General features: G+C 34.1%; 1 protein-coding gene across 1 annotated transcript; it reads right to left on the bottom strand.

The window, feature by feature from the left end:
• Positions 1-2,191: 2,191 nt before the first annotated feature.
• Positions 2,192-3,527, bottom strand: LOC114394765 (protein MIZU-KUSSEI 1). The gene has a single exon (XM_028356436.1). The coding sequence runs from the start codon at positions 3,409-3,411 to the stop codon at positions 2,716-2,718; it is 696 nt and encodes a 231-aa protein (XP_028212237.1). The 5' UTR covers positions 3,412-3,527; the 3' UTR covers positions 2,192-2,715.
• Between the last annotated feature and the right edge of the window lie 11,042 nt (positions 3,528-14,569).

Here is a 14,569-nt window from a genome sequence, read left to right as displayed (position 1 = left end):
AATTTTGATTAGAGGTGACAAATTAACTCAGATTAGTCAGAACAAATCCGAACTTACCCAATAAAATGTAAGGTTTGTGTTTAATATTTTAAGCCCAAGTTAAAACATTGATCTTTTCTCCAAATATGATCAATGTACAATTTGAACTTAGAAGGCAAAAAACCTACTAAAAGTAATAAAAAAATAGTGTTCAATGGACTTGAATGTTAATTTAGAGACACACATTGAATCCACACTTTTGTTACTCCACCTTCTATATGCCACAGCTTTCATTGGGTTAGCTTGCATTGGGTTGAAACTTGAATAGTTGGTTTTGTCACTTTCAATTTTTATCATATTTCTTTTCATTCTATTTTTTATTTGTAGGAATTAAACTCACACCTAGGGAGTTTATGACAACTCATACGTAGTACTTAATTAGACCCCCTTGGTTTCATTCCATTTTCATCCTCACTATTTCATATAAACAAAAATTGGGTTAATTAAATATTTATTTCGGTTCTCTTCCTTTTTTTTCTCATTGTAGAAAAATTTGCAGCAAACATGAAAAGAATTTCTCCAACATTAATATTTGTGAGTACACATACGTGCAAATTAAGCATATTTCATAAAATAAGAATTCTTTATGTTTCCTTATGATAACATTTATAAGAACATACTAATCTTAAGACACAGATGATTACGCAGACAACCAGAAAAAATAGAGTTAAATGGGTGAGATATTTTAAGATTGACCTGTTTGATGAAATGAGCAATGGACTGACAATCAGAAACTTCATGTGCATCGAGAGCTTGGTGTGCTAATTCCATAGCATAGCTCTGCATCCCCTCTGGTATGTCTGTCTCTCTCACCACAGCTCTTCATTCCAACATCTTAAGCAATAGAAGGAATAACACTTGACTCCAATGATAGCACAAACACAACAAAGGCTTATGGTAACCACTGACTGCCTCATATATAGCCTGTTAAGTACAAACCATAAGAAGTACAATGCTTGTGACAACAAAATCTTCAGTGGTCGAGATTTTGAGATTGATCAAATCTTCCCAATTCGTTTTGTTCTTTTCTTTATTTTGTAAAGGCCTAAAAAAAAGTCCTTTCACTTTTCTTTCATCATAGAAAATGAGGTTTGTTCTCGTTGTTGCAATCTAAACAGTTGTAATGAAAATATCCCCTTTTGACTGGCAACCATTTCCACTAATAATTTTGTGCTCTCTGTTTCAATCACAAGTTACCAATTACCATAAACCTTAGCTGGCCTATTTCTATTAACATCTGAACCGGTTGAATTTTAACATTGAGTAACATAACATGTTCATACACACCAAATAATTGTAAAAGCGATTACTTTGCAGTTGTATTTGCATTTTGAGCTAATGTGGGCCAATATGTGGTCCTCAATCATAGATTACATCACGTGATGTGGTTTGCACTTTAAAATAGTAGCACTGAGCATTGAAGTAACCCCATTTTTGGCATGCTCCAAATGTATACACAAGTTCTTATATAAACTGATACTAGCTCACACCTAGCTGGAAAATTCAATGAACTTTTAGCTGAACCAAGCATCATTGTTGTGCTGGAACTGCATCAATGATTACCAAAGTCCTTCCCTCCCCCAAAAAAGAGCGAAAAAAAAAGTTGCCGGTAAAATTCCTAAAAAGGACTGGTTCCCAATTGCATGAAAATAGAATAGCATTAAGATCTTTAAATGTTAAGAAGGTTCTAATCAGAAAGTAATTTGTGGGCACCAAAGCTATTGTTCAACCATCTTCAAATCAGGGGTACACAAAAAAAGAATGGTTAGACCCCATCTAGCACACCTAATTGTAAAAGCTTAGCTGGTATTCTACCATTACATTATACACACTACTAGTAAAGTAATAGAAATTTGGGATGACTCAACAAACCAAGTTATACCATAAGATAAACAAGAGTAAAAGACATTCAACTTCTCCTCAAAAAGATTGACAGCAAGTAATTTACACAGTTTTATAATGATCGGTAGCCTCAAATATTCCAAATTCTGAAAAATAAAGTAGGGAAATTAAAAATGATACATTTTGAGTGATATACCATATCAAACAAGTAATGAATCTCAAGTAAAAGCTCCAAGACCGCAGATTTATATAGTAATAAAAAGAAATCCTAATGAATCAAAACTGATAAGATTGTAATCAATTCAAAAATTTCAAAGCATAAACGAAATAGCAAAGATTCCAAGACCATCCCCTGTTTAACCCTGTTACATTATTATTATAGACAAATGCGAAAAAAAATAAAGTATACAGTATTGTAGATGGATTAGTCCTAGAAAAACCCATCAACTTTACACAGAACTCACATGGGCAACAATTACAACACAGTCCCCCTTTTAAAAAAATCAATTTTTTTTACAAGACTCGGATCTCAGAAAGTAAAAAAAAAAAAAACAAAGAAAAATCTAAATACATTCACAAGAAAACCAATAAACTATCATCACAAAAAATGTGATATAATCAACAGATAACTTTGTTCCTTAAGTGCATACTCCATCTTTCTTTGACTTTCAGGGCTGAGAAATATCCGGATTTGCCTTAAAAATAAGAACCAACAATTCTCTGTTTTGCCGTTGAAAAAAGAAAAATTTATATTTTCAGGTAGGACTTTTTTCTTTCTTTCTTTTTATGTACCGGAAAATAAATAAAAAAGATGAACTTTGAGTCGGTGTGAACTCAGCGAGTGGCACCGAGTCTGGACCGGAGCAAGAACAGACTGAGTTCCTGGCCGGGGCACTCGTCGGGGTTGATGAGATGAAACGATTCGGAGTCGGCGTTACCCACCACGTGCTCGAAATTGGCGCGCATATACATGAGCTCCTCGGAGGAGGCGGCGGAGGCGGAGGCGAAGCCGGAGGGGATGACACCGGCGCCGACGGAGACGCACTGCATGGTGCGGAGGATGTTGCGGACGCGGTCTCCGGCGCGGCGGCGGGCGGCGAAGCCGGTCTTCTTGCCGTTGCAAAAGGCGGTCCAGAGGGGGACGGAGCGGAGGGGGCAGGCGTTGGTGGCTGCGGAGCACTCGAGGGCGATGCGGACGACGCCGTTCCGCATTTCACGGACGAGGTGGTCGGTGGAGAGCGGCAGCTCAAGAAGAAGGGAAGGTTTTGAAGAAAGACGGTCGTGCTGGATGCAGAACCACACGTGGCCGCGGCGGTTACCGAAGATGGTTCCGATCACCATCGACTTCGAGGGACGCGGCGGAGCCGTCGAAGCAGCGGTGGAAGATGACGTCAAAGAAGCAGGCGAGGAAGGGTGGTTGTTCTTGGTGGCTGGAGGGTGGTGGTGGTGGTCGGAGAAAGGGATGGTGGATTGAGGCTTGGAAGGGAAGAAACATGGAAGAAAGAACCGACGGAGGGCGTCGATGGTCATTTTGGTGGTGGTGATGAGAATGAATTATGAAACAGTGAAAAATGTGTGGGTTTGAGTTTTAGGGTTTTCTTGAAGAATGAATGTGGAAGGTTGAGGAAGTGAAGGGTGTGATCTTGTTGATCATGTGAGTGCATGCTGGTACGGTCCGTGCATGTGTCCATTTATATTAGAATAATGATGATGATAATAGATAGGGATTCATTATAGTGGTAGCTCGGATTTGCATGAACAAAAAACATTTAACCCTTCGTTCTCTTCTGTAGTCGCTTTAAGTTTAACGCTTTCTAATGTGACGTCGCTTTACATGTTTTAAAGGATTGAGTTTAGGATAATTAACTTTATGATCATGTGCTCTTAGATAAACTCATGACTGAAAATGATCAATCGAGATGCAGGTGCAAAGTACCATGTTCCGGTTGAAGTATATAGAGAGAGATGTGTTGTCACGTAGAAGGGACTAGTAAACAAGTTTATCATCATGTAAATTTGTTTGCAATTTGAGTTTGTACAATTTTTTTTTAATTAGATATTTGTAGGCATGACAATAAAATCTGAATTTATAGGTATCTATCTGACTCCGATCTTGATGGAAAAAATTCACATTAATCTAGTAGTGATAAATTCATTTCCATTTTTTTCTTTTTTGGTCTCTATTTGATTTAAGGATCTTATTAATAAGTATGTTTAAGATATTGGTTAAAGAACTAAAAAGAAAAAGTATTTAATGTAGAAATTATATGAGATTGAAAAAAAATGGTAGACAACATAATTTTGTGTATATCAATAAAAAAATCTTTCTCTTTATAGTTTCATAATCAATGTCCTAGTAATACTTGTTAGCATTTACTTTAATTTAATTATGTCATTTTTCTTAATTAATATTAGAGGTAATAACTTTTATTGTAAAAATATCAAGTTATAGTATACATGTTTTGTGGACTAGGGCTTAGTCTGGATTCCAGCAGCCTATAATGTATGTTGATCCAATGTCCAAACACACAAAGGAGAACTATTGAAGTATTCAATACGCAATTAATAATTAATGGTCAACCATTTAAATCATGTAATGAATGAACTATTAATAAGTGATTGATCTAAGTGGTATATTAGACTTATGTCCCCAAAACCAGAAAAAAATTATTAGGGAGGGGGTGAAAAAAAATTAAAATATCATAAATCCCATAAAATAAAATATAATTATTTTTCATGCATAGAAAACACAAACAATTTTTTTCCATCCATCAAAATCATGAAATTCTTCGATTCTTCATTTGATAAAACTCTTCCATAATTTCTTTTAACTACTAAAAATTATGAATGTAATGTGTAATGAAAATCGATGTTAATAAAAACACGATGGTGTCGATTTTTATGAAAATCAATGTTAATGGTGGATTTTTTGTAAATAAAGTGTCTTTGTTAACATCGATTATTTTAAAATTGATAGTGTAATTGCAAAGTTAACATCTGTTTTTAATTAAAATGGATGTTGTTATTTTTTGCTTAACATCGATTTTATTGAATGAATTAACTCTGGAATCCTGTGCAAGCTGTTGAAGGATCCACAACTACATACGTGTTGCAAAAGTTCCTAGAAAAACAAACCATCCCTTCCACGACTATTCCAAGCTCCTCCTTCTCGACAACTCGAAACATATATATCTTTCCTTTTCAAGTCTTCGCCACGCTTCCTTTCATCGTTCCCCCCACCTCCCTCGCCCTCCTCGGCTTCGATGCCAGCATCGCTGCCCGCCTCCTCCTCCACCACCACCCATCTGTCCTCCTCCACTGTTAGGAGCTCGACCCTACTATCATCAAGGTCGCCCGAGAGTACTTCAACCTCGCCACCTTGAGAGGGACTAGGATTGCCTACATCGGCGATGCCGTAAACGCCATCATCCCCAACGGCTTCTCCGGGATTGTCGTCGACCTTTTCTTGAAGGGCTCTTTAATCCCTGAGCTCCAGGCTAAGGGGGAGGTTGAGGAAGGGAGGAAGGATCATAGTGAACGTGGGAGGGAGTTGCGTGGAGGTAGATAATAGGCTCAGAAATGGGAAGGTTGTTATGGAAGAGATAGCTTGCTTTGCAGGTTTCAATCCTAACTATTCTATTGATATTTTATCCAATTGATTGTATTGATATTCAGGAATAATATTAATTGATTAGTTGGTTTTCTATTGTGTTTGCTCTAGTACCATCCAGATGTGCATAGAGGGAGCAATTTTGGGGTGCAGTTTCACGAAATCAACAAGCAAATATGATGATACCTTGGTGGTTGATATTTAGATGTAAGGGCCATAGATAGGTTCTAAGATTTCTCTATCGGGTGGTAAGTAACAATCTAGTCATGGTATCTCTTTCTAATGTCTTTTGACATCAACAGATTCGCATCTTGGGATTGCAAAGGACCAACTATTAAAAAAAACTATTATGTTAAGAAACAAGACTTTTATATCTCTAACATGTCTCTTCACTTGTCCTTTAATATTAAAGCATGATAATGCACACACCATTTTACCTTGCAAGTAAGTTAAATTATAAAGAGTGTGTTGACAATGATTAAACTCTTGAACCTCTTCATGTTTGTTCTGAACTCAAGTTCTCTGCATAGTTAGGCTTACCAAATCCAAGATATTGTCCATTGGAACAAAGATGTTTATAAATTATCCAAGATATTGTAGGTTTATGAATCCCTTTATATTTGGAGATTACCTTGATATAATGAAAAATAAAGTTGGCTGAAGGTTTACATCCTTCACTCAAAAGGAATCAAATCTGGCCAGGGGCTCAATTGATTGGGAACTTTATGGATAGGTAATTTAAGGTGAACTTGGGGTATCTTTGGATCTTTTTCTCTTCTCAAATTGCGTATCCTATTTGGCATGCACTACTAAAAAAGGCACAATCTACATCGGTGGTTCTAAGACGATTCTAAACAACCGTCTTAGAATGATTGGCGGTGGTATTTTTGTAATAAATGCGACAACTACCATGTTTGTAGATGACCATCGTTATTGTAAATTTTTACTTTTATACAAAGGCGGTTTTAAAAGAAACCCGTCTTTGTTTGGTTATTCATTTATTTTTCATTATTAATTAACAAGCCTAGCACCAGCAGTTTCACTTACCCAAATATTTTTTTCCATAACCCCCATTTTCTCCTTTTTCCTTCTCGTCTCGATGGAGGAGAAACATCGCGATGCTGCTCCCTCCGTTATCGATTCGCCGACATTAGAGCCCGCAACCTCTTGCCGCCACACTGGAGCCAACAAGAGGAAGTCTGACGCCCTCAATGCCTTCGGTTCCTCCTCCTCGCGACAAGGCCTCACCGCTCCACCCTCCTCCCCTCCACAATGGCCCCCTCACCAGGGCTCGCCAAACCCCCAACAACCGCGCCCACCCTTCTGCCGCCGAGTCCGCCATGCTCGCCGAGCAGCTCAAGAAGGAGAGCGAGTGGGAGACTCTCGAGGCCGTGATTGAAGTTGAATTCAAAGCTATCAGATCTTGCGGTGCCAAGGCTCACGTGGTTTCCACTCACAGCGGTGAGACTTTGTGCCTCTTCTCAAACCCTAATTTGCTTTTGTTTAGGTTAGGGCTTCAATTGCAGTGGATAGTGTTAGAAAACATTATGTGTTTGATTTTATGTCATTTTTGTTCACTTTTTTGTTCTGGAATGAACGCGTGATTCGGCTGAATTGGTGCATGATAGGTTCTCTTAGGTCATGTTTTTACCATTTGCAGTTTGCTCTTCTTTATAAATTATGCAGTTCTTCAAGATTAGCGAGGAAGTGGTGATTGACGCAACGGATAAGGGCAATATTGCACGTTTAATAAACCATTCTGTAAGTTATTTATGACGAATCTTGTCTTTGGACTTTGATTTCGTGCACTTCGGTTAATATTCAGAATTTTCTGGGTAATTTTGGACAGAGAATTTGTTCTGAGAAGCCCACACTACTGTGTCTTCTGAAATTTGTATTTAAAATATGAATGTTTCTGAAATTTGTTTGGTTCCTTGACTTGTTATTTACTTGTATGTTATACTTAAAAACTATGACTTTTTATAGTGAATGTGTCATGAATTTTGATTAATTTTTTAATGTTTGAGCATTTATATGTATATACGTTATTGAATATTTATATAAAATTTGGCATTTGTCTTGCTATGCTTTATACTTCTATACCATTTTTGTGGTTGGGCACTATGCACCACCATTGCAGATTGATTACTATGGTCATTTTGGATGTTGTTAGGTGGATGTGGATTCTTGATCTTCCTATCTCTTAAATAAATTCTTTTATAATATAAAGGATAATTTAACTGTTCTTATTCTTGCTTTGTGAGCTGGTTATTATTTAAATGGTAATCCCAGACATAAGCTTACTAAATGTTTGTGGAAAAGCTTTTATGAGCAAGGTTTTTGTGCAGCATTGATGCTTTTCAATAAAAAGGCAACATTTACAGAAAAATAAGGAATTTTTAGGTTCAGATTGAGTTGGTTTCTCTTTCTTGTGATTAGGAGCAATGCAGAACTGGACAAGTGAGTTGGTTTCTCTTTCTTGTGATGTTTTTTTAGATCAAAACTGGAAAAAAGAAAAAGGACACAATTTAGACTCTTGGTGAAACACCCTTTGGATTTGGCCATGTTTGTTTGATTTGTTTTAGATGAATTTGTGTGCTTTTGATTCATAAAAGAAAAGGGTGGGTTTTTTTTTTTTTTTTTTTTTTTTTTTTTGCAGTTAGTACCTATCAGAGTTGCTGGCAGAACATAAGAAGCTTGGACCCTTCATGCAAGTGCTTCCCATATGCAGCCGCCTCCTAAATCAAGGTCTAGCTCTTCCTGTTTGTGGATCTCTATCACGTCTTGTTTTTGCACTCTTGTTGTTTATGGAAGCATGCTTGGTGTGTGTGTGGCAGATCGTGTTACAAAGCTTTTTTGTTATATTTTTTAGGTATATCATTTGTATGTGTAGATGCACATTCAACTACCATGTTGTAGTAGTTGTTATAAGTGGCTACTATGCTTGTCTAGTCTAATTCCTAACATTAGATTTTCTTTTTAAAAATTCCTTATTTCAACTTGCTCATAAAAGCTTTTCCACAAAGATCTCAGGATAACTAAATCACACTACTGAACTTGGCTTTCTATAAATTTACTGTTAACATCTTGTTCACCAGTTTTGTTTTAAGTGTTTTTTTTTTTTTAATTTGTCTTGTAACATTTCTTTCTTCTTCTCTTACTGCATAAACGTTTGCTACACAGTGCTGGCTGAATATCAAAGTAAGTATATGGAGTTTGTACCTTATACTTTTGAGTTTTGATTTTGTTTGATTATGTGATAAGGTAACTCAATGGTTTTCATTGTTAAGTACAAATTATATGGTTACAGCTTGATCTGAACTGATAATATTTCATCAAAATGGTTTGTTGTTGTACCCAATAAATGGAAATGTTAGTGTTTGGCATTTGATTTTGTTTGTTTTGGCAAGTTATAGTAAAAAAAAAAGAGTTTTTATCTTTACTATATTTTATTGGATGCTAAGTAGTTTGATGATCATTTCAAAAATTCCTATTAATGGTATGAACCTCGTCTCATATTATTGCTAATCGAGGTATTCACTGTTCTAGCTCTAGTTCATTGTTGTTACCTCTGTTGTGCTGTAATTATTTCGTTTAACAAATAAATTCAGTCAGTTTTCATTGTTACTTGTTACTAAATCTTAACAAATTTAATATGCAGGAGTTCCTTTTTGGAAAATGGTTTTGAAGCAATTTGATGATTTGCTTGTAAAGATACTCATTGTAGCTGCTCTTATATCTTTTATTCTGGCATTAATTAATGGAGAAACAGGCTTGATGGCATTTTTGGAGCCTTCTGTAAGATATATTTGCACACATATGTTGTGTTTGATGTTTTTGTGAACAGTTATATTGGGTAAAGAACCAATTTCTTTAATTGGTTCATACCTTAATAATAATAATTTACATAATGATCTTAAACTGTGAAACCGTATCCTTTCAATAGAAGTTGTACATTATGAGCTAAACAAGTTCTTTTACAATTTATGATGGACTACATTTGTACAATGCTACATGACCTCTTATGTAACTGGTAAACTCTTGGCAAGGGGCTAAAAGTGCTTTGTAAAATTATGCTTCTGAACTAGAGATTGTATTGATTTTTTCTATTTTCTATTTGATTATACTATTTATTAAATCTGGCATATCAAATTGGTAACATTATCATAGATTAATTTTGTTATTTGTACTTGTTTCTTTGATAGAAAAAGAAATTTGTTATATGCATAGGTTATTCTAATGATATTGGCAACAAATGCAGCGGTTGGAGTGATTACAGAAACAAACGCTGAAAAAGCTCGAGGTAAATTTGAAACCCTGATAAATTTTGAGCTCCAAGATGTTACTGATAATGATTTCATGTTTTCTACAACAAATTTCACTGATTTTGGATCGATATAGTATGTTAAAATAATGTCTATCTATAATATTTTTTAATTGCGCAATGCTAAAATTATGACATCAATATCTATTGACAAATAGTATAATTGGTAATTTTAAATTTATGGTCACAACATTCTTCATTTTAACTCTATGCTGATGTTGTCTTATGATGATGATTATTATATATGCTTTGGAGTTGAGTGGATGGGAAGAAATACAACATGAATCCTTATGGGACTCTCCTCCTGAATTTATGTAATTAATTAGGTAACAATTTAACAAATTATAAATTTGTCATGTGGTTTTAGTGAGACTGATTCAATGAAGCAAAAGGATTAATAAATTATTAATTTGTCAATTGAGTACAGTACATATTTCATGACCCATTTCTTTCTCCTATTGATTTGTTTATGTTTCTTAATTATCCAATTGCTTATTCATTAATGGTGATCCTTCTTGGTATACTAGCAAATATTGTAATTCCTTTTTTCTATTGTAAAAGGATTAATTCCTTTTTCTATTGTAATTTATATTTTTTAATATCAACAAAATCTTTTTTCATCAAATATTTTCATAAACTGTTCATGTGTATTTAATTACAAATACGAATATAATACTATGGATGTTTACAGCATGTTTGGTAAAGTTTAACTCTAAAATTAGTTCCTTATTTTTTTAAAAGTTTTCTCAGAAAATTGATTTTTCTAAAAAAATAACTGAACTAAATATGTATTTAATGTTTAATCAATTTATTTTCTTGAGCGCATGATTAATTAAACAGACGTTTGTTAGTAGTTTGTACAAATCTATTTTGTGAAATAAAAAAGATAAAGAAAAGTGTTTTAAGAATGACAAGAATTAAAAGATTGACTAGTGATCAGAGAAAAAAAGAGAAAAAAAATACTAATTAAAATATTTAACATTTTTTACTTATCTTCATTTGATCCTGGTAGTTGTTGAAACTTGAAACCATGGGTGTCTTTTGCTGAATCTGTCGACTTGAAACCATGGGTGTGTTCTATCAATTGAAGTGTACTGAATCAAATATGATAAAATGGAGATAGTAAGTATCTTACATATGGACCTTATCTCCTTTCCCTCCCATCTTGGATAAAAAAAGAAATGTTATTTTCCTTCATGCACCTTGAGCTGGTTTATCTATTTACTTTTTATATTAACTAAATCTATTCTGTTGGATTCCCTGTCTGAACAAACAACCTTGAGCTGGCATCCTACTCTGTACTCACTTTTTGCTTATGATATGGTAATTTGATGGATTAAGCTAAAGGTAGTAATCATTCATACATATAGTTTTCCATTCATACATATATGGATTCCAATCACAATTTGAATTTTAAGAGACATAAATTTTCATTGACTGGTGTGGAATATTTGGTTTGTTTTGTTTTAGGTGAAGGATTATATTGCAACCCCTAAACCAAATGGCTACCAGAGTCTTCAGACCACTGTGATTCCATTTTTGTATGAGAGAATGTTTAGGCTAGAAGTCCAGGTATGCTTTTTATAGCTGCAGTAGTTTGAATAACAACTTGCTTGTATTGACAATGTTTTCTTGAATTTTTAAATTTTCTCTCAATTATTATTGTCCAATTTATTAGCATAATTTTTATTTATTTTAATATACAAAGTTTCTCATGCCTTGAGCTAGTTTCATTTTTGGGGATGTAAAGGCTCCATATAATTTTTTTTTAGCATTTTTACATTGGTTCTGACATGACCGATGTAGAAATGCTAACCATTCTAAGACGGTCGCGTGTGAAAGACCGTCTTAGAATGCTCAGCATTTTACATCGGTTATTCAATGACCGTCGTAGAAAACTTAGCATTCTACATCAGTCTTGCAATTGTGACCGTCATAGAATGCTGAATTTTCTACATCGGTCACAACTGAAGGACTGATGTAGAATGATGATCATTCTACATCAGTCTTTGGCAACCGTCGTAGCATAGGGGACCACTTTTAATGATGTCTCCTATGACGACGGTCGTAAACCGATGTAGAAGGTCTCATATAACCGATGTAGATTGCCTTTTTTCTAGTAGTGATGTAAACTTTGTTCGGTTACCACCTGCTTATTCCGTTTTCTTTTGTGGCTACCTAACTACATATATTGTTAACAACACTACACATGTAGAGTTTTTCCTTCCCAGAAAATTTCATCAGTGTTACTTGTAATAAATTCCTTTGATGTGTTCTGATTGGTGTTAGGTTGCTTAGGCTCTCATATTAGAAAAACATATTTTGGGCTGATGAATCATTCTCGAGGCAGATCATTAAGTTCCTTTTAAGGTGTAAACTATTGCTTAAATTTGCACATCACCACATGTTTATTCTTGTTGGCTAATACTTGCCTGGAACTGTGAATTAGTAAAATGCAGTTGCTCAAAATTGTGACTCTATGAGCTGATCAATCTAAGATTGCTTGAGGCTTCATTGCATTAGAATTAACTAAAATATACTTAAGAGTTTGGTAAGTTGAAATATATTCACCTTCTATATCATCAATTGTTAACTATTGTTTAGGATCAACATGTAGGTAAAGTAGAATGTGGTGGGAAAAAACAATGTAGATGTTGAAGATGAGGTTCACTCTAACAAGGGATAATATTTGTTTTGTTACTTTACAATATTTATATTCCTATTCACTCTTTTTGTTGTTGCATGCTAATTCTTGTTAGTTATTCTAAATTAATGTCATAATAGATGATGAATTGAGCCCGAGTTGCATATTTTCCTTATTGGGTATTCAAATAAAGGGAGTTGTTACAAGACTGTAGCATACTGTGTGTACATCTACTAACAGTGATGTATATGCATTTGGTGGAAACCAGTTTGGACAGTTTGGAAATTGGTGGTGATTAAGTTGAGGTATGCCCTTGCCATCCGTTAGATTTTCCTCTCTTGTCATTAACTTTAAAAAATGAAACATAATGATGTGAATATATTATATTATACTATATTAAAATTGTTCTTTTTTAATAGTCTCTGATGGTTTGTTGTGCCTTCCCTTATCCTATTTAATTGGACTTTCAAAATAGTTTTACTGAATCTTTGGTTGTTTAGAGTGGCTAATGTCAACAGTTGATCAATGTAGAGTGTTTTTGGCAAGATGAAGGGAATGAAATATTGTGACATAAATATGATGGAGTATATCAAGTGGCCTCATGAGTATTTGGGTTAAATATTTAAATAAGCCACTATAATTGGGTTAGTGGTGAGATGTTTGGATAGTTTTCATGTGATTATAGGTTTGAATGATTTGTCACCTTGATACTAAAATAGGATAAATATTAAAACACTGGGAGCTTTCTAAAGCTCAGTTATGCATTTTACTTGTTTTATTGATACCATCTTCAATTCAATGTGCTTTTTTCAATGACCTATGAGTGGTAATTTGTTGTTGGACTTTGGAGTTTTAACATTCTGTGGATTTAGACATCATTTATGTTAGATTTAGGAGTATTAATCAAGTAATTGGGTATTGTTAGATTAATGTCACACATTCTCTATGCTTTGTACATCTATAGTTGTAAAATATTTAGTTATATTTTTATCATTCTTTCTTGGTGACATTTGAGGAATAAATTATGTTTTCTCCTTAATCTTGTCGCATTATTACACTATATATTTTCTATTATCAACTTCTCTTCCTACGATTTTTGTTATACGTGATTCCAATGTTTGATTGAGTCATTAATGATGCGTGTGTCTAATTTTTTACATTCCTTTTCATTATTCTTTCCATCATCAATTAGGTTGGCAATGAAGAAAGGATCCATGTATATTATGCACATGGCCAAGATAACCCAACCTTTGTTTGTAGATGTTGCTGGTGGCTTGATAAGTATGTTTTGCTAGACTTTAGGTTCCCAAATCCAGTATATCATGCATGTTTGTATTTGTGAACTGAGTTAGTAACAAGGGTTATACATTTCCTGCATTTTTGTTAAACATAGAATACAAATAAGTTTGCAAATAGGAACGTGACTTACAAATGTTATGATTTTATGTAGGAGTCTGGAGCACTTAGTCTTTGTTCATTAACATAGAATAAAAATAAGTTTACATAGAATACATTTCTTCCATTTTTGTTAAAAATAGAATAAAAACTCACATTTCATTAAATAAAATTTATGGCATATTTATCTTTATATTAATACTATTTATATATAGAAAAATAACAATATTTATCCAACATAGGAGCGAGAACCTATGTGAATAAATAAAATTCTATACTTGATATTATAGATAGGTATATAGTTTGGTGGAAATTTGTAGTTATTGAAAGTTGTATGAAGTGTACATTGGGGGAAGGGGGTTAGAATTTGAATGCATGTTTTTGCAAAAAAAAAAAAAAACATCGGTTGGTCTAAAACTAATGTTGAATGTATTATACCTCTAGTTCTCCTTTACATAACAATAAAGAGTTTCACTAATCAATACTTTGATTACAAAACAAATATTTTGCCATGTCACTCCTGGTTATACAAGTATTCTTCTAGCCACTTCTGGCACTACCTTGACTCCTCCTGAATCTAAGAACACCCTGATAACTGTTGTGCATAAGTATACTTTGTAATCAAGTCACATAAAAATTGTCGGATTTTCTCTCTTTTATTGCTTCTTTTTGTGTGAATCATTAGTAATTTGGCACCATCTGAGTTTTAGTCCAG

Source organism: Glycine soja, chromosome 18 (genome assembly GCF_004193775.1).
Source record: "Glycine soja cultivar W05 chromosome 18, ASM419377v2, whole genome shotgun sequence".
Lineage (NCBI taxonomy): Eukaryota > Viridiplantae > Streptophyta > Magnoliopsida > Fabales > Fabaceae > Glycine > Glycine soja.
This window is presented reverse-complemented; position numbering and strand designations above follow the sequence as displayed.

Coding starts and splice junctions, on each gene's coding strand:
- LOC114394765 (XM_028356436.1), bottom strand. CDS start 3,411: ATGACCATCGACGCCCTCCGTCGGTTCTTTCTTCCATGTTTCTTCCCT.